This window comes from Nanorana parkeri, unplaced genomic scaffold (assembly GCF_000935625.1).
Source record: "Nanorana parkeri isolate BGI_ZX_2015 unplaced genomic scaffold, ASM93562v1 scaffold744, whole genome shotgun sequence".
Lineage (NCBI taxonomy): Eukaryota > Metazoa > Chordata > Amphibia > Anura > Dicroglossidae > Nanorana > Nanorana parkeri.
In genome coordinates this window covers 70,116-95,708 of record NW_017307012.1, presented here as the reverse complement: position 1 = coordinate 95,708, position 25,593 = coordinate 70,116, and the positions used below count along the sequence as shown (strand labels likewise).

At 42.2% G+C, this 25,593-nt stretch overlaps 1 protein-coding gene across 1 annotated transcript in view; it reads right to left on the bottom strand.

Moving 5' to 3' along the window:
- Positions 1–7,925: 7,925 nt before the first annotated feature.
- Positions 7,926–25,593, bottom strand: part of ACYP2 (acylphosphatase 2) — an 80,427-nt gene continuing 62,759 nt past the window's right edge. The window contains exon 4 of the mRNA XM_018564325.1: positions 7,926–8,075. Within this exon, the coding sequence (XP_018419827.1) occupies positions 7,961–8,075 (115 nt within the window). The 3' untranslated portion in view covers positions 7,926–7,960. The remainder of the gene's footprint in view (positions 8,076–25,593) is intronic.

Below are 25,593 nucleotides of genomic sequence, written 5' to 3'. Positions count from 1 at the left end.
TCACCTAGAAAATGAAATGAATATTACAAATTTCAAATGAAGTTCTACTGGTGTATGGCCGGCTGTAGCTCCAGATTATAGAATTGTTAGAGATGGTTTTACATCAGGAAAACACTGCAGTATAGGATAGCGATATGTTCCTCTGCTCTCCATAGCTCAGTCCTGCTTCCAAAATCTCAGATGCTATGTGTCACAGTACACCCACCCAGTCCCAATGCAATGTGCCACAGCGTACCCTGCCAGTGCCAATGTGAAGTTCCACAACCCACCCAGTCCTAATGCAACGTGCCACAGCCCTCCTACCTAGGCCCAATTCAGTGTGCCACAGCCCAAACACCCAGCCCCAATGCAACATGCCACAACCTTGTATCAATGCAACATGCAACAGCCCGCCCTACCAGTCCCAATTCAACATGCTACAGCCCACCCCCGGACCCAAAGCAACGTGCCCACTGCCCAACCATCCAGTCCCAATACAAAATGCCACAACCCACCCAGTCCCAATGGAATGTGCTACAGCACACCCTACCAATCCCAATGTAATGTACCACAGCCAACCCAGTCTGAATGCGATGAGCCACAGCCCACCCACCCAGTCCCACAGACAATCCACACAGACCCAATGCACTGTGTCACAAGCCCACCCGTCCAGGCCCATTGCAACCTGTCACAGCCCACCCACCCAGTCTCATTGCAATGTGCCGCAGCCCACCCACCCTGTTCCAGGGTAATGTGCCACAGCCCAACCACCCACTCTCAAAGAAATGTGCCACAGCCCAATCCAGATGCAATGTGCCACAGCCTAGCCACCTAGTCCCAATGCAATGTGCCACAACCGATTGCCAGCTCCAACAGTGCTGCAAGGTGCATGCAGTCAGAACATCGAATGGGAACATAAGGTGGGGATTTCTCAAATTTGGCTGCACAGGTGCAAATGCACTTTAATCCAACATTCTGCATGATGGCTTAGGCGTACCTTTTTAGCCATGCCTATCTTCTGTAAACCACGCCTGCTTCTTGCAACAGCATGCAAAGCAAGAGGGTTACCACACCCCATTCCCCTGTTCAGATTTCCAAAGATAAGAAGAAGGCAGTCCTAGTAAAGACTTACCGTATATACTCGAGTATAAGCCGTCCCGAATATAAGCCGAGGTACCTAATTTTACCACAAAAAACTGGGAAAAAGTATTGACCTGAATATAAGCCTAGGGTGGGAAATTTGACGCGACACTCGGCGAGGTAAGTAAGAAGACACCACTGACGCTGACTCAAGTATAAGCCGAGGGGGGCACTTTTCAGCCAAAAAAATGGGCTGGAAATCTCGGCTTATACTCGAGTATATACGGTAAGCTGGCCACATATTGGTAGAGTTTCATATGATTGTTCATACAGAAAATCTCACCAGAACATTCGATAATGCCACCAGAGACTTGGCGAATGTTGTTCAAAATGACCTATGATTTTAACATTCAATTTTGGGTTGAATGGAGTTTCCCTGAATGAAAACCACATATGCTCATCTGCTCTCCGTAGCTGAGTCCTGCTTCCAAAATCTCAGATGGGGATTCTGCAGATGCCACTGAAAAAACCCGACCAATATATCACACTGTGGATGTAAAAGACCGCTATAGTTTGCTGACACTTTAAAAACAAACTGATGACTAGTGACTAATGTGCCTTCATAACAATGAATGATGGAGCGAATGAATAGGGCTAAATGCAGCATTTGTCAGCGCTAATCCTCAGCCTGAATGCTGGAGTGCTGATTGCCTAAATTCATTATATGTGCTGTATCATCCAGCATTTTGTAAGGTACACATTAGAAGGAATGGCTATATTTTCGGCTACTTTTCTTGGATGTCTGACAAGTCACTGTATTCATACAGGTTTACTATTGAAATATTTTTACACTAAGCCTGTCTTGAAAGAAACATAGAGGCTTCCATTCGTCATTCTTCCTATACGTCCATTCCTCCAATTCTTCTGCAAATGCTGCTTGCTTGACTGACTGTCATCTTGACCTCCTTGCTTCAATACTCTAAGGCTGGGCACACACCTTACAACCATCGCAAGACTTTTGTCTTGCGATGGTTGTAAGGTACTTAAAAAAACGTACGATCTGCCTATCTTGCATAGGCAGATCGTACTTGCGATGATCGCAAGCCACGCCCCCTGAGTGGCGGGCTTCCGGTGACTGCAATGCCGAACGGGCAGTGTGCGCTTGCGCACACCGGCCCGTATGGCTTTTATCGTACGGACATGCCACAAACCCGCCGAACATCGTACGATGCTCGGCGGGTTTTCGAACATGTCCGTAAGTTTAAAGTCGTGCGACCTTACAGTAGTAGAGGTTGCACGGCTTCCACACACCTTACGATAATCGTACGATCGCGGGATTTCCCGCGATTATCCTAAGATTATCGTAAGGTGTGTGGGGACCTTAAACCTGGCCATACACCTTACAATTAATTGCAGATTTTCTGTGGTCAGATGGAAAAGGTGCAACAGATTCCTCCATCTACGCTGAACTGTGTGCATGGATTAATCTCCACCTGGGCCAATCTGTTGCACTTTTTCCACCTGCCCACAGAAAATCTGCAGATAATTGTAAGGTGTAGGGGCACCTTTAGTCACTACAATGAAACAAGCATGCACACAAAGACTTTTGATTTGACTTTCCTGAGCTGCAAGCTAGTTGTAGTAATAAAAGCAATCAGCTGTGTTGTAGACTATTTGATTCCTTCTTGTAATATATATATATACACTGAGTGGCTAGATTATTATGACCACCTGACGTTTGTAGGCAAATGAGCTATAATTTCGCGCTTAAGTTGCTAGAGGGCCAGACCATTATAAATAGGGAAGCAGGTTGTTTACCACGACAGTAGAAGTGATTTGTTTCTGAAGATATGGGTAAACAACGCGATTTAATTATATATATATACAGTAAATGCTTTTACATTGTGACATCTTTACATCTATTTTTAGTTTGTAAAGTTTCTAGTTTTTCCCTATTAGCTGTCACTGGGTGAACAGGTGCCCTCACTGGATGATTTCCTTTCTATTCTTGTACTGGTGGCAACTGTAAAATGTTGGATTTTTAATAATTTTATGACAAAAAGAAAAGGTGAATCTACCTAGTAGCGACACAGACCGCAATATAAACTTGGCAGGGGTACTCCAGCCCGAATGCTATCCAAAAACTAAAAAAAATATAATGTTGACTATACATACACTCTATTTAGAGGTCATTTTATAGACAGTTCACAGAGTTGTTTCCCTTTGAATCTCTGTGAATGTTTACTCTGTGCAGAGGCAAAATCAAACATTCTTAGTGTATTTAGGTCAAATGTAACATAATACAGCATTATGGCCACTAGATGGAGCATACAAAATAAATACTTCTTTCTTTTGCTCCATCTAGTGGTAATAAAGCAGTAATACACTTCATTACGTTTGAACTGAAAAGAAAATATACTAAGAGCATTTGCCTCTTTTCGCACCGAGCACATGTTCACCGAGATTCACAAGGCAAATGGCTTTGCGAATTGTTTATAAATACACCCTTAAAGTGACACTAAACTCAGGAGTCAAATCTTAAAAATCTATTCAAGTACACTAGCTATTAACAAAAATGTAGCATATTTTTTTTTTTTGTGTATCACTCGGCTGTAGATCCTCAAATCATCTCTGAATTGGTGCTCACACTGTCCTTCCTTCTTGAGGGTGGCTACTTTTGCTCCCCATGGTTCCTGTGTGTGTTGTAAAGTAGCCACTAACTCCAAACTAACTCCCATGATGGACTACAATATCATGTTTAGTTTGATTACTGGTATAGAAATTGTAGTCTATCACGGGAATGAGTTTGGAACAGTGGCTACTTTACAACCCACACATGGATCATGGGGAACAAAAGTAGCCACCCTCCAGAAGGAAGGACAGTGTCGGCACCAATTCAGAGATGATTTGAGGATCTACAGCTTAGTGATACACAAATAAGATACATTTTTGTTAATAAAGTGACATTAAAGTCACAAATGTTTTCCTGCCTCCCCCCATGCTGCTCTAAGGACTTACCTTAAATGATGCCTCTTGATCCGATCATCTTCCTTCTACTTGTATTCAGCAATCCCTCCAGCGCAGGTGCCGCTCTCTGATCCAGCGCAGACTCCTGTCTCTTTCTGCCACACGATTTCTGTCCGATTAAGATCTCTACTGCACATGCACCTGTCCCATCTCGAGCGGCCGTGCAGGATGAAGCTTCAGATCTTCCGACGGGGCGAGCGGCGGAGACACAGGTACGTTTTTACCTTTTTGGTAACTTTTTTTTTATTTTTAAAAAATATTTTTGCATATATCTAATGCTTGCAACTAGTAGATATATGCAAAAAAAAGTATTTATCTCTACTTTAAGGTACTTGAATGCATTTTTAAGATTTAACTGTCACCTTAAGAGTGTGTGTGTTGACCAGTTTGATAGTTGGCTAGAGAGAAAGTCAGACCCCCACAATAAAGACATAAGTGGACATGTGTCCGTTTACATCCGATTATCTCTGATCTGTCCCGTCCAGGTCCGCCAAAACCTAACTCTGTTCCATTTTTTTTCTTTTCAGACCTAGACAGACTCAGAGGTAATCGAATGTAAATGTACACATAGCCACTCACAGTCACAGTCCGCCATAGACTGACATTGAGCTTCCGATCAGATCAACATGTAAAGCAGGCAGGTGAACCTGATCGGACCGCCCTGGGAAAGGGGCCTTATTTATGCATGCATAACAACCTTTACTTTTAAAAATAAATTGCAAAAGTACCATAACGTCATCTTCTAAATCAGGTCATATGATCATGTTGTACTGCTTTCTATTTCAAAAGATGCAGTTTTGTAGGGGGATAGATGCAGAGGCTCAGGTGCACAACCTGATTTCACATGACTCTGAGAGGAGATTAGCTTGCAAAAGCCCAACGTTCAGTTGGCTTCTATTGGCGGAGGGAAAGATGCAGAGGCCACAGCAGCTCATAGGAAGCGTCACCTGCACTGGGATGTTTGTGTAGATATCCACTTATATAAGTATGGGTCATACTTGCTGGAGACTATAACATTTCACTAACCTAAGTTATAGGGGCATTGTGCTGGGGTTCTATTGACTGCACTGCAAGCCTTTCTTTGTGTCTGTATCATATGTAATATAATGTACATTGTGTATGCAAAACGTTTTAGGAAGATTGCTATGGGTTTTAATCAGACCTAATGTATATGTTTTTCTTTAAAGGGCCCAGTAACATTATTGTTACAAGTGTTAGGGACCCAGGTATGTGAGGTTCCGATGCGTTGTTCAAACAGGAGTAGAAGGTTTGTTGCTCACTGGAGCCACAGCTACTCTCAGATATTCTATCACTTCCAGCATTTTCCATAGTTGACAGTGTAGTGCCCCCCTGAAGCCTCAGATGGACCCCAAAGGGCAGAGAGGACTGGTGATCAAGAAGTTGGGTGCCAGTCACTTTAAGTGCCTTTTTAAATGCTTTATTAAATAACTTCGTTCTGGGAGAAAGGGTATAGGGCTTAAGACATCCATAGCAAAAATGAAACCGACTCCAGACTCCCCAATCCCTTTCAGTCTTCCACATTGCAGAATCAATAGGAGAACAGGCCGACACTGGGCAATAGAGCAACAGCTGAACAGCATGAGATCTTCCACAGGAGAAACACCAGACTTGCTCCTGAGGTCCATATCAGTACCAGGCACCTCCAGTAGCCATCCAGCTTCTCTGGTTCTCTTCCTCAATCAGTTCCTGACCCCTCCAGTGTCCACATGTGTGACCTCCTGCAGACTTGAGGCCTAGTTAACATTTCCATCTCTGAGCATCCCACCTCCAGGCTAAGTCTTGGGGCAGACTGGACTGAGCACATGGTGATTCCCCTAAGTGTATATGCACTCCCCAAGCATGCACCACCAGTCACAAAACTCCCAGTGATTGGCTGGTGAGACACAGACACCCAATATGTTCCCTCATTGGCTGCCACACACTGCAGCAGGGTCACACCCCACTCAGGCATGCACAATCAATGACAGAACACCTGAAATTAACCAGATAATACCCAAATATAACTCAGCCAAACTGATAACAGCATTAGCACAGCTACATTTCTAGTAGCCACTCCACAGAAGGTGGTAGGGGTCACAACAGATTGTCAGTTCAGGCCTGTTAAAGGGCATCTTTCCCTCTGCCAAATTCTTCTCAAGCAACCCAGGGCAACCAAAGTCTAGGACACTTCAATATACAAATATTGGCTTTAAGAAGAAAAGTTATTACCCTGCCCAAACCCATTTATTTTCCCTCACTATCGGTTACTAAGCCTGCCCATCACAAGGATCAATACTAAGGCAGAAGGTGCAGAATAGGGCAGACCAGCTAGTGAATCTAATATGCCAATACTAAGTTCCAGCTTAGTATTGGCATATTAGAGCAGCCCAGGATTCAGGGGTCCTCTGAAGCCTGGTAAGAGGTTGAAAGGTATGTAAAGGAACCTGAGAGTGTCTGCATTCCGTTCCTGTTTCAAGCTCGACTAGATTGAGTTGTATCTAAAGCTGGCTATACACCATTAGAATTTTGTTAGAAAAATGTAATTTCCCGAATGTTCATTCACTTTTGTAATAGTTAGTGGGGACTGATAGATGTCCATTTTTGACCATTGTGATGAGAAAAATCGAGGGAGAAAGAAGGAAAATGTTTATCATCTGAACATTTGAAATTCTAACCTTGAATGTTATTTTCATTAGGGTAAAAATTGTAAATATTGAAATGAGCATGTGCTGGGCACAAAGGAACTCTTCAATTAAATTAGTTTAATCAATGATAACAAAATAGAATGCTCTGACCAATGATTTTGAACAAACATTCAAACTAAATTCCAACATTGTTTTGCCAGCTTTACACTGTGCTCCTTTATCCAGTGAATGGAAAGAGTCCCAGGGGAGCAAAAGGTAAGTGAGTGTAGACAAGGAGCGGTGGCATTTAGTTGCTTTACCTTGCATGGTTCCCTTTAATATTAATTTCTCGGCCATATGACAGTCTCAGATATACCATTAGTAGTGGGGATTAGACAGACCTTCACAGGTCCGATCATCCAGGCTGCCCCCGTCATCCTCAAAATGAGTTTCTTCTCTCATCCAGTTATTACAGCTCACTGTATTTCCAGGCCGCTTGGGAAGGCAGGTGCTGTGGGTCTTATCCTCGCACCCTTGTTCTACTGGTCAATCACAAAATGGAGCCTGGGGCTGTTTGATTTTTGATAGGCCATGAGGAGAGGGGGTCGAGGATGTGACCACGGCACTGAGGTTTATGAGACCCACAGCACTGGACTCCCGAGCAGCCTTTAAGTACAGAAGGAGCAGTTCAAATCGGGTGAGAGAAGAAACCCATTTTGAGGATGCTGGAGGCAGCCTGGACAATCGGACCTGTGAGGGTCTGCCTAATCCTCACTACTAATGATATACATGAAACTGTCCTCCTGCCTGGAGCTAGGCTCTATGCAATCTGTTGAATAAAAACTGCATCTTCTTTCTGACACCATCTGTTAAATATAACACTGTGTGCATTAAACATTTTCCTAAAGAGACATTATACCCGGCATTTACAATTCACACATTTTTCAGTCTAACGTTGGCATTTAGTCTATCTCAGGAACACTGTGAACTTTTGTCCTACTTTGGTACATAACTCTAGTCTAACCATACCAATGCAGCATTATGCTTTTATTAGAACAATTAGATTATTCAAAACATGTCAGACATTGGAATCTAGGGTAATACTTGCTATGAAATATGGGTCATAACTAGACAAACATCAACTGTTGAGTCAATTTTCAGTCTGTTATTCAGGGATCCTCAATATCATGTTTTATATAGATCAGCAGCAATTTGCTAGTCATTATCCAGCAGTTGTATACGGCATTGCTTCAGTATCTGGTGCTGAATCCATTGTACTGAAGTTTAGAGATCTCCTTTTCATCAGAAAATACGGTTCGATCAATCCGGGAACTAGGACTGCCCACTTTGCTCAGCCAGGCTTTTCTGAAAGAAAAACATGTATAAATGGAAACATGTTAATGCTCCTACTACTACTACTACTACTAACTATAAGGCCTCATTCACACGGCCTGTGTTTACATGTGTTTATAAGACATTTGTAAACAAATATAAATAATGTAATTATTATTATTATTCTACAGGATTGATATAGTGCCAACAGTTTGTGCAGCACTTTACAAAATACAAAATAGGGATGACATTACAATTACAATACAATTCAAGATGAAGAGCCCGTGAGAGCTTACAATCTAAGAGGGAGAGGTAAGTGATACATGAGGAGATAGCTGTGTGGGGATGAATTGTTTGAGAACGTGGTGGTTGAGTGGTCAGGTTGAGGTGGGATAGGCTTCCCTGAAGAGATGAGTCCTAAGGGATCGCCCAAAGGCAGTCAGAGTAGGAGATAGACAGACAGGTTGGGGTAATGAGTTCCAAAGAATGAGAGAGACTCTAGAGAAGTCCTGGAGGTGAGAATGGGAGGAGTTGACGGGGGAGCTAGAGAGCGGGAGATCTTGGGAGAAGCGGGGAAAACGGTTAGGGTGATAAGATTGGAAGCCAGTGGAGGGATTGGCAGAGGGGGGTTGCAGATACTGAGCGGTTGGTTAGGTGGATGAGCCTAGCAGCAGCATTCATGATAGACTGAAGAGGGGATAGCCTATGCAGTGGTAGGCCAATGAGGAGGGAGTTACAAAAGTCAAGACAAGAGATAACAAGTGATAATCATTTTAAAAGGTATAATTCACACTGTGCGTTTACCTGTGTTTAGGTGACGTCACTGGTTGCCAGGAGCTGAGTGTCCCAGAATGCCAAGAGCTGGGTGGGGAGATGTGTATGGCCCTTACACATCTCCCCGCCTGGCTCTTAGCAACCTGGGGTGCTCTGGCTGGAAAAGGGGCGTCAGGCACACTGCAGACATTGTGCAGCAGTGGGGCCATGTCGCTCTGCCTGCTGCTTCCCACACACGACCCAAAGAGCTTCAGGGTGCCTCATTATGGGGACGGCCCTGTATGCTGTTATCTAGATCAGTAAAAAACATCACTTCTTAGCCTAGCACTGGTAGTTTTCAGCTTAAAACTGCCAGCACTGATAACCAAAGTCAATAATGTAGCTGGACAACATTTCAGAAACAGATAATTGTTTAGGATCCTGCGATGGGGAAACGTTAGAGATCTTCTGAGTTTTTTTGCCAGATCCCCCTCTTTAATCCTTTGATCCCAAACTCTTAAAGACAGATTTCTTTTGTGATTGACATGTAAACATTGCAACATTTGGACTTTATGGCAAAGAATCTTTGCTGGTGATAGCTGATGTCTCTGTTCATGTACTATTTTAACTTGTCACTATCAATTTGTGAACAATGCACAGAATGAGGGGTGGCAGCCAACGTGTATTTGGCTGGACTAGTAACTGATACATTAGACACTTTGTACTGTAGAGTCTTGGGTCATTTGCTTAATGCTGGCTTTGTGTTTCAGGAAATAATACAGAGAAGTAGCTCATTATTACAAAGTGACCTGTTGAGAGGGTTGGCTTAGACCTGGTCTTTCTAATTTGAAAAGGTTATGCCTCTATTAGTGCCAGTTTACTGTCTCCTGTTACCCATTGCATGAGCGAGTTGATTGTTGTCCATCATTCCGAGGTCTTACTCTGCACCCTCCATCTATGTTCTATGGTTGCTTTGTTAAATAAAGCTTTCAGTGGGATTCTGTCTTCTTTGAAGTGGCAGGCTTTGAATGTAATGATTTATTTATCTTTATACACCTCTGATTATGGAATATAGGTATATTAGTTGTTGTGCATGTATTTGCTTTTGGAAAAACGTTTGTGAGAAACTACCATTTGGGCCAAAAGCAACAGACAGTCTTTACTCCTCTGACTTAAGGGTTTCAAGTCAAAAGTTGAAAGAGTTTAAAAGTACCTTTAATTCACAATTCGATCAAGCAAAAACAGCCCACATGTTGCGGTCAACACACAACAACACTTCCCCTTCATCAGTGCTTAGAATGGGATAAAGATTTGATTGGGCCCAGAAGATACCATAAGAAGATACTATGTGTGCCTGTGATTTTTGTTTTATAGCAGCCATGTGTGCACTTTTTTTCAAGACATTGGGGCTCTTCCTTTTGTTCCTTGAATAATGGACAGGGTTCAAGAGTTATGCAGTCTAATGAGAATGGAGAATGTAATTGCCAATCTACATGACACACATGAGCAGTATAATGCCACCTGTGGCCCTTGGATGGATGTGTAGATATATATATGTATATATATATATATATATATATAAGCAGTGACTTTCACAAATGAGGTGATGCTGGTTGACCTCTATGCTGTTGTACTGGAATTGGGAATGAGTTGGGACCTTTGGTATATATCTTAGACATTTGAACTTGCTGGTGCCATATCTCCTTGACCCTAATGTTGGGTTAGGCGCATGTTCCCTGCACACCTATGTGCTTCCCCCTCACACCTTGTATTCTTACTGTACTACAGCACAGATGTCCCACTCTCTCTTCTCCCCCCCACCTTTAGGGCCAGTGCACACCTAGGCGACACCTCACCGCGCGGCAATTGTGCACGATTCCACGTGGATTGCCGTGCGGTCAGGAGTCACCAAGGTGTGAACCGATCACCTTGTGGGTGCCATTATTTTCTAATGGCACCCCAGTCGCGCTGGGCAGAACGCGCATATTGTGAACATTACTGGCCTGAAACCCATAGCTCTACTTATATTTTGTATAATGTTCATTGGTCTTTTGTGACTGTTCACCGAAGGTTCTCTCAATAAACTCTCAGAAAACTCAAAAAAATTTCCTCTTGAGGAAAACATTTTGTAAAACGCAAATTTTGTTTAAGCAGCGCAGTAAGTGAAATAGTGACTTTCCACTTCCAAACAGTAAAATCAGAAATGTCACAGCTCAATCAATTGCACTCATGCCCATTTGCCACCTTGCAATTTCATCTACCCATCTGTTCCCAGTATACAATATGTGTATGAGAGTTGTTATAGAGACTGAATAGATCAAACGTTGGAGGCGCTGCCTCTCGGAACTGCTACTGTTATATGTCTTTGGGCATTCTGATCTTTATGTAAGTTTCTAAGGGTTCTAATATTCTGCATTCATTTTGAAAACTTTTAAATTAATTTAAATGAATACATTGCTGGTTGGGATCTTACAATGAAAGTAACATAATACATCCAACTGCACTATAAGAATCAATGGAGAAAGGCGCGTACTTTTTCAGTATACTGTATAATACACCAGTACCAGTGTAATGACAAAGGTCGCCCGTTGTTGGGTTTCAGTGTAGGAACTGTAAATGCACACTGGTAACAGGTGCACAGAACAATGATGAATGGGTCCTCTGCTACTTACATATGAGAGAATCTCAGAGACAAAGACCCTATTTATGCTTGTGGAGAAATTAACATCGATTTTGTCAATAGTACAAAGGCATTGCAATTACATTAGACAAGTTATCCTCACATGCCAGTAAAGAGACTCTTAGAAAACAAGCAGGGTATTTTGTAGTATCAATGTTTCATGTTAAGAAAGGCCAATACACTGAACTTCGAAAAATAGATCACAGATACATGGCACTGACTAAAAGTGGCAAGAGACTCTAGACTTGGCCAAGGCGTGGATTTTTAATAAGATGCCAACTTCAAAGATAACCTGTAGAGTTCAAGGCAGCCAACTTCCCACATATCTGCTTTGAAAGGTCATTTAAAACTCTGTTGGATAATACAGGTGTATGGGCCATTGTGCTTGAAAGGCAGTAACATGTGATATAGCTGCTCCCATGTGTACAGCTTGTGTGTGGTGACAGGAAAATATGACAAATTATGAGGAACCGTAAAGATCCAGCAAAGAGAAAACGATGAAAACACAGAATATACAGCAACTATGCTTTAGCTTTACTATGTGATTGCACCAGACATAGAAATTAGGGGCCAATACGTTTTTTAAACTGACTGTGCTTTGCCCATGCAGGGCAGAACTCCTGGATTCCTTTAATTGAGGCCCCAACAGCTGCTTAAACTCACCTTCCCTTTGCTGTACCAGCACTATGTTTGCTTTGGAAAGTGAAGACAAGAATACCTGGTACAATACCTGGTACTTCTGTGTATGGGGGGCATGGGACTCATTCCAACTTGACAACACTGGTGCTTGGCATTGGCTGCTGAGGCCCCCAGTGCAGTCAAGTGGTGGCACAACACAGGGTTCTTTGTTTTGCTTTCTGTGGGTGAATACAATGGTGTAAATGAGGACCTATGAGAGAGGGGTGAATGGTGAATACTAGGGATGACCCGATACCATTTTGTCAATGCCCAGTACAAGTACTTTCCCTCAGGTACTTGCTGATACCAATTACTGATACTTTTTCTTAAAGGAACATGTGACTTTTTTCTAAAACAATACAAACTAATGATTTTGTGGCAGTTTCTTTCTAATTATGAAGAATTGTAACTCAATCCATGATTATTCATCAATGGAGAATGGCAGCCATCAATAGAGGACTACCGATCCCATCAATCCATGATTATACTTCAATTATACAAGGCTGCATTTGGGTCTCACCAGGGCTGCATTTGAGTCTCACCAGGGCTGCGTGCAGTTGTCACCAGGGCTCCGTACAGGTCTCACCAGGGCTGCATACAGATTTTACTGTATGCATAGTATAATACATAGTATTTAGACATAGTATTTGCTACTAAGACAGGGACTGTCCCCTGAAAAGGCAGAGCAAGGGAACACTGTGGCCTAGCAGTGCTGGGGTCCTGGGTTCAGTTCTTAAAGGAGGTCTAAATTGATATGCTATCCAGTTACAACATCAGCATTGTAATAGGAATACATATTAGACTTGTTTTTGATGATGCAATCCCTTTTATGTAGTGAGTGCTGCCTTCTGTCTGCCCATCACTTTCAACAACTTCCTGAATCCCCAGCTTGCTTTGCATGGCTTTGCCTTTTTCTTGATGTGATGCAATCTCGATTTCTCAAGGGTACGTATCCCATAATGCATTGTTTCCAGCAAGCAATGATGATGTCACATTGTGGGGAATTCAGACGTTGAGTTGTAGTTCAGACGGCAGGCTTAGACTGGTGACGCAAGGTAGTGCATATTCACAGGAGTGAAATGTCAGTATATTGAGGAAATATGTGCATGTTTAATAAGTACATTTACAAACTTTTAGATTGATATGGTTATAAGGAGTGTGATAGAACATATGGAAATTCAGTAGAAAAATACATATCTATTTTTAGTTTTTGACCATAGATACCCTTTACTAGACCTTCTCTGTGACTAGGTATGTTCTTCCTGTGTTTATTTGGCTTTCCTTCGGGTGCACCTGTTTCCTCCTGCAATCCTAAAACATACTGTCAGGTTAATTGGCTGCTGAAAAATATTGGCCCTAGTTTGTGTATGGAAAAGACATCAGACTGCTTCCTGCATGGGAACTACAGCACATAGATCAAGGTTCTGGAAAGTGACATAAATATATCAAACTACAGAACAAATAATAGCTGCAAACATAAAAACACAGTCTACATGGCTTGGTTCCATTCAAAATACACTTGTGCTGTGGTTCAGAGGTACAGGTATGGGGTCTCATCAGAGAAACACATTTTTCCATCATCTTGACAAGGTTGTAGAAAAGCCAGCGGATATACCGCGGTCACACAGGGACAGAGTGTAAATAAAGAAGGGGCACGGCCCCAAGAAAGATAATGCTACTCAATGCCCACGGATTTCCAGGATTAATATCTAACAAAGTGAATTAACTAAATGACAAAAATAGCCATGGATTAAATCTGCTAATTCTATTTGTATCATAAGAAAACATGTATGGAGGTTTGACGTGGAATGTTATGTTACTCTGCGCTCTGTCATCACATTACGGCTCATGAAAGCACTGCTTCCTTTGTCTCTACTTGGTCCTGTGAACGTGTTATGCTTTTCCTCTTAGTAGACTTCCGGTCTCATTGTTACTGAATACATTCCATTAGCACCAGCAGAGGTAACTGGAGCATACACTATTCAGCAGAGACGTGGTGATTGGAAACTACTACACACTAACTGGCAGATCGTTCATTCACTTACAGAACACACACTGTGCCAAAATAATAAAGCAGTGTGTTGTGTCAGTGCTTACAACGTGAAGATATATTGGCTTTAGAAGGTAAATAAGGTGATTGTTTTAGAAGTCCTTTTTAAGACCAGGTTCACAGTTGGGCAATCTGTGACTGCGTGGCAATCGTGCATTAAATCGCGCAGATGGCTGCGCGGTCACGGAATCGCACACCACCACTGATCGCGCTGGCCGTGCCATTCTTTTGTAATGGCACCTCAGTCACACCAGGCAGATCCTGGGGTTTCCCGCCGCCATTCCACCCGTGCAAAAACGCGCACGATCGTGGCTATAGAAAAAGCGTGTGATGTGTCGTGGAAAAAGGAAAATGTACCTTTTTTCAGCAATTGCCTGCATGGGATGTAACCTCATTAATAATTAATGGGGCTGCGTGGCAAAAAAATAGGTATATAGACTGCAAGGAAATGGCATCTCAAACAATAACTGTGTATTGGCTTGTGAAGTGGTGGGCAAACTGTTGCCGCTATATAAACTCTGTTGTATAATAGTAATAATAATAATAAGAAAGTTATTACTTTTTGGGGGTTTGTTTTGCTCCAGAGGTGTTGATAAGACTTCTCAAGCCTAACAAATTTAAGCCCTACACCCATAGATTCCAGAGACGTAATAAGGCATTTCCCCGTGCCCGCCCCCCCCCCAGCCCACATCTGCCCCACCCCCAACTGGGTTAGGTTTCCCTGCTGCGTAACCTGTAACATGCCGCTCTGAATGGAGAAAAAGCTGCCAGCTCCGAACTTGAAGCTGGCAGCTTTTTCCTCCATAATACTAGGTGAGGCTCCACCACCCCTAACCGCACGCCCTTGATAGATTCCTTGCATTCAGCTTCCGGTCTATACAAAAGAAATCAGATAAAAAACAGATTCCTCCAACCATGCAAATAACACAAAAAGTTTAACTTTGCTTTAAACTTCTGTCAGAGGTATAAAGAACCTTTTTTTCTACAGAAAGGGTTGGAGTTTCATGATAAACAGACAATTTAGATACAGATAGTCATTACTGAAGTTATGTTTGTGTCAGTTAAGTCTGTGATGGACTACAATCTCATATGTAGTTTATTAATTTGTATTGAGATTGTAGTCTATCACAGGAGTGATCTTGGAGCGGTGGCTACTTTACAACACACACAGGGACCATGGGGAACAAACGTAGCCACCCTCCAGAAGGAAGGACAGTGTCAGCACCGATTGAGAGAAGATTTGAGGATCTACAGCTGAGTGATAGGGATGGGCTCGATGTTCGAGTTGAGCAAGAGTCCGACTCGAACATTGGCAGTTTGTGTGTTCGGTGAACACACAAACTGTCAGGGCATTCAGTGGGCTGTTTGCCCCCGTCGAGTGCCCCACCATCGCACAGTGCCTTGTGAGCCCTGATTGGCTAAAGCCTTGCACCTGACCACAGGTCAGTTGCAAGACTTTGCCCAATCAGCGCCCAGTACTCTGTAAGAGCCATGATTGGGCAAAGTCATGGTGACTTTGCCCAATCATGGCTCACCTGTCAGATGCCGTACAACTGTAAACAGTTGGACAGAGCTAGCTGTCACCGATAGCCCCGCCCAATTGTTTATATGTTACCGGCATCTGTCAAAATGCCATTCTGCTGTGGGAGTTTGTCGCGAGCAAACGGGACGTCGTTTCCCGTGCGGCCCATCGCATTGCGGCCGGAGGGCGTGGCTGTGGTCCCATTGAGTTCAATGCACTGCCGCGCCCCCTCCCACCCCAAAACAAAGTGAGCCGGCCGGAATGCGATCCAGTGTATTCTGCTGATAATCGGGCCGGAACACACTGAGAATGGGGCAAACTAGTCCTTAAGGTTTAACTCCTGAGTTTAGTGTCACTTGAAGTTCTGCTTTAGTTCAGATGTATTACAAAATTCTAGTTTTCCCATAATTATTATCTAAGGCTTCAGATTGCCATGTTGTGTTTGCCACTTATAAAAGCAAATGTTGAATATTTCCCTGTGCTTAGTATTCATTTGGCACAAGTTACCACCATTATATTCAAATCAAATCCAGCAGAGAAGATTGTAGTACAATTTCTATTTCAGCATAATGTTCTTAAAAAAAATCTCTCGGACATGTCAAATAAACTAGGAATGTTTTCAGTGCTGCTTACACTGCTAATTAATCATTCATGAGCAGCATTTTTTTTTTGTGAAGATCAGTGGTCAAAGAGAGCCAAGAATAACCGAGATGAAGAGATTGTGTTTATCGCCTAGAAGAGACAGAACATGGTTACCTGGAGAGTTGATAAAAAGGAACAGAATGAAAACACTTGACATAAAGAAAGGAACACTGAAGATTTGAGATCATTATTTCAATGCCAAATGTAGGTCAATGTTTTGTGTCGAGCGATTGTGCGTTTTATTAATTATATGGTATATGGCCCTACGGTTGGTATGTGTTATACTGACATAACACATGCCAATCTGTGGATGGCCATACCTGGACGCAGACTGTTTGCTTCTAGGTGCGATCGTCTGCAGGTAATCATAGTCTGTGTACTTGCAAGCGGCCTGCACAAAGCTACGGGCAGTTTCAGCTATTGTATTGTGCAGATTGCATGAAGTTGTGAGATTCATGCGATCGTCCCCATTTTCAGGTGTGAATGGGGCCTTATGAGGACACACCAATAAAAATCGAGGTTCCAACTCTTCCCTTCTCTATCCAAAACTAAAAAAAAAAAGTTTGGACAGGTATGGGGCTTTATGTTTTAAAGGACATCATTTGTGACCTCAATAATCTAGTGAGTCGGCCATTACTGCATTGCTCCACCAAACTGACTTGAAATGATGTAATCAGAGATGTTACAATGATTGTGTCATGCTACAGAAAATGGTTACATGCCATGAATTTTATTTCATTTTCTAAAAGTCAGCACAATTGAATTTGTGAGTTCCTGGCATCCTGCCATCAGACTTATGCAGTTCACATAACAATACAGTGCTTGTTTTGCTATTTATTAATTTGACTTTGTTTTGGAGCGAGTGTAGGATACCTTCGCCAACGTGCCAGCGTTTACCCTTCTTTAACTTATAATTATATTATTTGCTGAGATATTGATGGTTTGGGGACAAATCAGCATACCTAATGAATTCTAAATAATATTGCTGTGTGTAAACATATACTCAAGTAAGAGTTAAAGTGACACTAAACAAGAGTTATTTTTTTAAAATGCATTCAAGTATCTTAACTATTAACAAAAATGTATCTTATTTGTGTATCACTCGGCTGTAGATCCTCAAATCATCTCCTTCCTTCTGGAGGGTGTGTGTTGTAAAGTAGTACCGCTCCAAGCTCACTCCTGTGATGGACTACAATCTTAATACAAATTAGTAAACTAAAAGTGAGATTGTAGTCTATCACAGGAGTGAGCTTGGAGCGGTACTACTTTACAACACACACCCTCCAGAAGGAACCATAGGGAACAAAAGTAGTCACCTTCCAGAAGGAATGACAGCGTCAGCACCAATTCAGAGATTATTTGAGGATCTACCGCTGAGTGGTACTCAATAACATACACTTTTGTTAACAGTTAAGGTAGTTGAATGCATTTGTAAGATTTAATTCCTGAGTTTAGTGTCACTTTAAAATGTATCTAAACCAAGGATACACAAATCTCAGGAGCCAGGTAGTCAATGCTCCTTAAAAATCACAGTTGACACCTCGCTTTTGAGGTTTTCTGTAGTTGCCAATGGAGCTGGCTCCTAAAAAAATCCTGCTGGCTCCTAGATAACAAAATAATTTGTCCGCCCCGATCTAAATCCAAGAACAAATCTGTAATATATTGCTTCTTATCAGCCTTTAGATGTGGTGGCTGCTTTGGTTTTTTTCCTTTTTTTTTTCACCTGGCGATCCTACCAGTATCGCACTACCTGTCCTAGGGTGACAGTACTCACTCACTGTACTGTATCTATGGAGAAGCAGTGCTGTCATCCTAGGACAGAAAGTAAGGACTACAAAACACCTCCCCCTCTCCTCCTCTCATCAAAGGCTTAGGCTAGGTTCACACCTAGGCGATATTTTGCGTAAAACACAGATTCGCATTGAAGTCAATGGAGGCTGTTCACACCTTTGCGGTTTGTCGCACGGACGAAATCGCCTATCGCGCAAAAAGGTACATGAGCTATTTTCAGGCAGTTGTCGCGCGGTTTGGGTCCCAAAGACATCTCTATGCATTGAAAACCATGCGACAACCGCACAGTTTTCAAAGTTGCACAGATGAAAACGTGCCAAAACGCTCTCCAGCTCAGTCGCCTAGGTGTGAACCTGGCCTAATAGTCAGGATTTACATGCAGTTTAAACTCTTTACACTCACAGAATAGTTACACACCATGGGGTTTAGGAATTCCTCTTCTGAGTCCCAAGCAGGGGTTCTCAGATCAGCAGCTTCCTGTATCACCAATCACATTCACACTTTCAAGGCAGGCTTCAATTTGACTCACAATGGAAACATCTTAGTTCTGCCATTTTACATCAGTCTTTTCTTCATGTGAGAGATAGCAAGTGGCTGTTTTTTAGCATCACAAACAGGTGCTTTCTAAGATCAGCAGATAACCAACCAAAGGGACTGGGGTGAACTGGTGTACTACAGCAGTGCCTGGATCTTAAAAAAATGTAAAGAACTGAGCATGTACTTTATGCTGTCTGTATGTCTCTCAAGGATTCCTTTTATAGTTTAGACTGGAGTGTGCCTTTAACTTCCACAGGGGAGCCAATAGATCTTACATCTATTGGCTCCCCTGTGGAAGTTAAAGGCACACTGGGCCCTTTTCTGAAATTAGGACTGGCTAGAAAAGGGGATGCTGCCATAGATACTAATTAACCTGAATAGCAAGGTGACATTCACTAGGGGGAGGTGTTATAAACACCGCCATGATATAATTTGGTTTTATCGAATCTGCCAATTGTGCCTTAACAGTACAAACAGTAGAATTTCTCGTTTCTAGAACTGAATATATTTTTATAGCTCGGTGTTATTGCCAGGCTGGACTTTCTGCTGACAGTGAACTTTGCTCCATGCAGAGCAAGGTCTAGAGCCAAAGAACAGGCAGAGAGGCTCTACTGCAGCATGGACTCACCTTATAAATTATTCAGACACTGAGTGCATTATGCTTCTCTTATTCTCTAGCTGAAGCAGCCAGAAACAGGCAGAGAACTAGATGGAAGAGTGCTCAGGATGTGCGGCGCCTTGCAATCACCTATGCTTCAGAGGACGCTCCTCTACTTGTACAGACAGCGTCCTGTAGACCCCGGTCTTTGGCTACTTATGCTTCAGTAAAGATCCTTGTACATGTTTACATCCTGTATCTTTTCAGGTAACTGGGTCAACAAACTGGAGTCATGATGAGCCAAAAATAGTCCACTGTGCTAAAGAAACAGAAACTTATAGGAATAGAAGTGACCTGACGCTTTGTATGTTCTGTTTATATGGATCTCATCCTGATTGCCACTTTCTGCTCACTAATTTACCATAATAATATATGGCTGGCTGAGAAGCCTCTGATTGGAGCTACCATAGGGTGATACTGCAGGAAGACACATGCATCTGACACACCCGGATATGTTGGATGCTGATGACCCTGGCGGCAGCATAACATAGATCAGATGCAACTGAGGCACTGATGGTAAGTATTGTACATAGGTTTTACAATGTTGTGTTCACACATAACCAGACGACGATGAAGGGAATTTATTAAAATTAGAGCAAAGAAAATCTGGAGCAGCTGTGATGTCAACCAATCAGCATTTTCAAATCTTTACTGAACAAACTGAAGAGAGAAGCTGATTGGTTAATATGGGAGACTGCTCCAGATTCTATCTGCCCCCGTTTTGATAAATTCCCCCCCATGTCTCTTTTGGGAACATTCATACCTTTGCTACTTGGTGTGTTTTTTTAATTTAAATCAATAGCAAGCACAAAAAATGCATGGCATTGCCAGGTGTTTTACATGCCCATCAATGCTTTTGGCACATAAACAAAGAGGGGAATTTATTAAAAATGGCGCATTTGCCTATGGCAACCAATCAGCTTCTATCTTTCATTTTCAAACTTAACTGAACAAACTGAAGATAGGAGCAGCCATGGGCAACTGCACCATAATCTGTCTACTCCAGTTCTGATAAATACCCCCCATAATGTGCATTGATGTGCACCATGAAGCATGTTAACATATGTTCATGCATGGTTTTTTTTTTGTCTCTACTGATCTTAAAGCCCCATTCCAACCCTCCCATACCTTCCTCTCAGCCCCCCACCTAGTACACTGTTTTTTTCCCTTAACATTGTAAAGCAAAATATATTCACCTAAGTCCCCCATCCAGGTCCCTTCTGGTTGCAGGGGGACTACTGATCCAGCTCTGCAGATAGTCCCTTGCTGAGGATGTCACTCCTCTTTTGGATCCAGAGGCAACTGTGCCATTGGACAGCCAATTGAAAGTGTCCACATAATCAAAATGACGTGGATACCTGAAGAATGACCCCACTGGAAGTAAGCAGGGAAGACTCAGGACCTGGGTGTCATGTCTCTGCAGCTTTAGGTAAGTAAAAGGGTATTTAGGGTTTTTTTTGGTTAGTCCAGCGATCAGTTAGAGGGGGGGTAATATTACCTAATATTACCCTGGAGATGGGCTTTAATGTAAAATGCATCTGTGAATAATGCAAAGGTGTGAATGCAGCCTAAAAGTCAAATGTGTAAAGTTAGGAAATCTCTGAACCAAATGATCCAAGCTTTTGAAATGTCTGTTTTGCTGTCCTATAACAAAATAATTGCACATAACATTCCTATTCCTTTTCTGCACAAGGAAGCATAATTTTCATCATATTATTAATGTCAGAGTATTGGGCTATTATTCACGCAAAACTGTATGACCGAAGAATCACCCACAAGTTTTTTGGCTTTGGGTAGTCTAAGATTGCTTCAACAACTCCTGTGATTTAAATGAATTCTATTAATTTTTGCACAGCACCCCACCCAGTACCCGGAGACAGCTGTCTTGTCTCATTACTGGAATTCTTGGTGTACTAGTACCTGGCACCTAATGTGTACGCTCTTTACTCCTACATATGACAATTTGCTGTTACACAATATCATAACATGAACAGAAACCGGCGCTAACTACTATGAATGTTTCATTTTTATGTTTTCGGAACAAACATTTTATTATACATCGTTCAAATGTTTTAGATTGAACAAGAAAATCTTTTAAAGATGAATTCCAGAAAGCAAAGGTATACATTAAAGACCATTTCATAGCATCATTTTTTTGTTACAGTTTTGGATAGAGCGGGGAGGGTTAGAACCTCTATCAGGTGTCTCCAATTGGGAGATCTCTTCTCACTTCCTATCCATTTGCTAGGAGTTTGACTGAGCAGAAAGTGAGGGGAAATCCCCCCAACACTGACACAGGCAGTAATGAACACATTTACTCTTAGAGTAAGGAGGGTTTATAATCTTTGTCAGGATTTTATTGTTGTCTGCTTCAGGGGCGTCCTTGCATGTCTCTCCAACGGAGCAAGAATGTCACAGGTTGCTCAGAGCTGGGACGCTCATGGCTAGAAAGGGGGTGGCAGGTGTGCTGCCATGACCCAATGAGATGCCATCTGAGGCAACTGCCTCAATATGGGGATGGCCCTGGTCTGTTTCCCTTAGAGGGAGAATTCTTGTCCAGGTGATGGGTAGAAGAGAGAACAGGAAGAGAAGAGAAGTTCTTACTCCTCTCTGCTCTAATCAAAACAGAAAAAAAATATTTTACCTTCTAATGTTATCTAGGAAGTTATGTTGGGAAGTACGATTCAGTTGGCTTTATTTAAAGGTATACCTTCCAGTCAAGATTGTCAATGAAACATGGAGGTGCAAAGGGGTACACAGTCTAATTTCTCAGAGCTTTTTATCCAGGAATGTGTGGAATACACCAGCCCACTCCACTTCTTTTTACTGATAATCTAAAAGACCTGGGAACCCTTTTTTCTCACCCATTTGTAATACAGAAGAAATATTCCCAAACACACCCACTTGGTGTTCCTAATATATAGAAAGTCTGATGTATTTACCGTGGGTGTTTGACTGCTGATTCATTTTTCAAAGAGATAGGAGGTTCCACATTACAAGCTGCATGAAGCATCTTAGAGATGCCGTGAACGGGCTGAGTGTGTACACTGTATAACACATGTGCTGTACAGTGTACTTTGAAACCAAAAAAATCTCTGTGGGGTAGAGGAAGGAATTTTTGCAACTCATGGTATCGCTCAGCCTCCCTTATGCTATGTCTTTGACAGCATCAGGGCACAGAAGAAGCATGTTCAAGCAGTTTCCAGTCAAGCTAGGTGATGCACATAGCACGAGGGGGGCTAAACTGGAAGTTGTTACTGGTAAATACTCTGCAGTATCCAATTCTGATTGCTGGAGAACCAGAGCATGGGCAGAAGTCAAACCTGGTGCTATGTATTTATCAAGGAGGCAGAGCATTGCCACCACGATGCATTGCATTGCATTACTGACTCCAATGCAAAACATAATAAATGCATATTTTTTAATGAATATTTGTACATTTACTATTCTTTGTTTAAAAAGGTGGACTGTGCCTTGAAGTGGAAGAAATGTGTGGAATAAAAAAAAAAAGAGAACGCTTTTAGCCATAGGGAACCAGATCCCAGAGGGGACAGGTGCTTCGTGCAATTGTGCACAGCAGCCCGTTCTTCCCTGTGGGAGGACGCGGTGCACAGCCCTCTGAATGAGCCCTTAATGTACTAGTATGAACAGCATATTAGCACATTATGGCAGACTTACCTGCTCAAGGGATCCCCTCCAGCGATGGTGGCCTGGCTCTCCTTCCTCTATGTCGCTTCCATCTTCGTCCCGATCTTCTTCTGGGTTCTGATTCTTCGGTCGCTTGATTGGCCGATCTGTGCATATGCAGCTCAGTGTAAAGGAAAAGAAAATGCTGACAGGTAGAAGCTTTCATGGCAGAAGAGACTTACATAGTCATAGAAAGTCACAGAAAACCTGACGATTGGCAATGTTTTAAGATCAGACTTTACTTCAAGTCAGCCTATTGCTTTGCCATTCATAGTCAATGAACAGGTTCACTTTAAAGAACATGATTGTGAATTTAATTGTAAAACTACTTTTAGAAGATCTACTCCTATTTATACTTTATATCAGCCAAGAATCCCAAATAAAAATAAACATTCTTTCATTTTAGCCCAGTTTCAATAGGGTGCCACGTCTTCCTAATAGGGTGCCACGACTTCCTAATACGGTGCTACGTCTTCCTAATAGGGTGCCTTGTCTTCCTTATAGGGTGCCACGTCTTCCTAATAGGGTGCCACGACTTCCTAATAGGGTGCCTTGTCTTCCTTATAGGGTGCCACGTCTTCCTTATAGGGTGCCACGTCTTCCTAATAGGGTGCCACAACTTCCTAATATGGTGCTACGTCTTCCTAACAGGGTGCCACGTTTTTCTTACCAAGCACTTCTACTTTTATTAGTTGAGATTTTGACTATGTCATTCAAAATATCTGGGTGGGTGCTTCCCATGTTCCCGCATACATTTTGCTAAAAATACCCATCAAAATTCTATAAATAGATACAATGAAATAAAAGAAATGTTTCACCAGGCTGAGAGTAAATGAATGGTTATTTAGGAGGGGTAGTGAGATAATGGAACAATAACCGCCCCTGATAAAACCTTTTTATTTTAAGTTTTACAGGACTTAAGATAAATCAAGAGAGCTGTCTCAAAGTACACAAGGTTATGTTTATGTATGTAGAAATTCTCATACGTTCGTGACAGGGATTCAGTAATTACTGTTTGATATGCCGCCAGCCATTGTTTTACAAAGTGTAACATTTTGTGCTGAGCCGCCTGGAAATCCTTCGTTAACAAGGGCAGGATGACGGGTGAAAGCACTCACTGGGCAGACTTAATTATTAAGTGTTTCAGATTTTTACAGAAATTGCATCTTTGTACATTTCATAAAATAATTCCTTAATTAAAGGAATTGCCCAGTGTACGAGGTCTTGAAGCAGATCCAAATCCAGTCACTAAAATGTTATATAAACTTCAACATTAGATTTCCAGCCAATCAGCTAAATAGCATAGCCTTGTTTGTCTGGGCGGGAAACTCTTACAGGTCTTGCCCCTTCCCCAATCTGTGGCTGGTCAGTGAAAGGAGAAGCAGCCGACTGATGAGGTCACATTCCTCTGCCACTCTGCTCCTTCCTCCTATCAGCACATTCCTTGTGCAGCTTCTCCCTGCCACAGTCTGAGGTCTGCTGTACAAGGCCTGCAAGAGGTTGATACCAAGTACTTACACTGCTTGTATCTGTGTCTTTTATATCTACCTGGAGTTCAGTTTTAATGGCATCTAAAAAGTAGCTTTTAATCTGCAAAACCTTAAACCTTCTATAAAAGAATACCTGATGATCCTGCCATGAGGTTGAAGGGGGCAACTAATTGTGATCCTGCATTATTATTCAGTCATAAACAACTCTGGTGGAAACATGGTCCACCATTGTCATTATCAGGAAGCTGGTCCAGGGGAATGATGTGCAGCCAGCGCTGGAGTCAGTGCATGTAGACAAGGAGCAAAGAGGCTGGAGGAGATCAGTAGTGCTGAGATGGAGGAAAGGATGAAAAATTGTATGTAATGATGTAAAATGGTATTTTATAAAAAAACAAACTTGCCAATGGTTTATGATACACAGTGCTTTATCAAACTAAATGTCATCCAGTTGGGGTACTGACTTGTGTATGACTCTTGAGACTTAAAACAAAAACTTTTCAAGCAGTTACCGTGACCTTGTTATAAAATCTTTCATTTTTCTTTCCAGACAGGTGGCCCCTGTAGTATATAAATGCTTTACAATGAAGGATATGGCAATAAAGTATTATGTCACAGTTTTATCTTTTAAATTGGCCTAAAGTCTGTGTATATACCAAGTTATATAGTTACATAGTTAGTCAGGTTGAAAAAAGACACAAGTCCATCGAGTTCAACCAATAGAGCTAAGAGAGAAAAAAAAAGAAAAACCTAAAACAACGCTATGCCCACGGTTACCCACTGTTGATCCAGAGGATCAGCAGTGGGTAACCTGAGGTTCCATCTACCTGAATCAATGCAACAAGGAGCTGCCACCCATCTAAAGTTGGGTACACATGGAGCGAATTTCGAACGATTCAGCAGGATTGGGACAACATTCTGTCCATTGGTGACCCTATTTCTTTGAAAAAAGACAATCATTAGATTTACTTTTACCGAAAGAACATGTTGGATATTCCTCAGCCGAATGGTGCTTGCAGCCAACCAGCTGGGAAATTTGTCCATCCACACGGTACAGTTTTGAAGG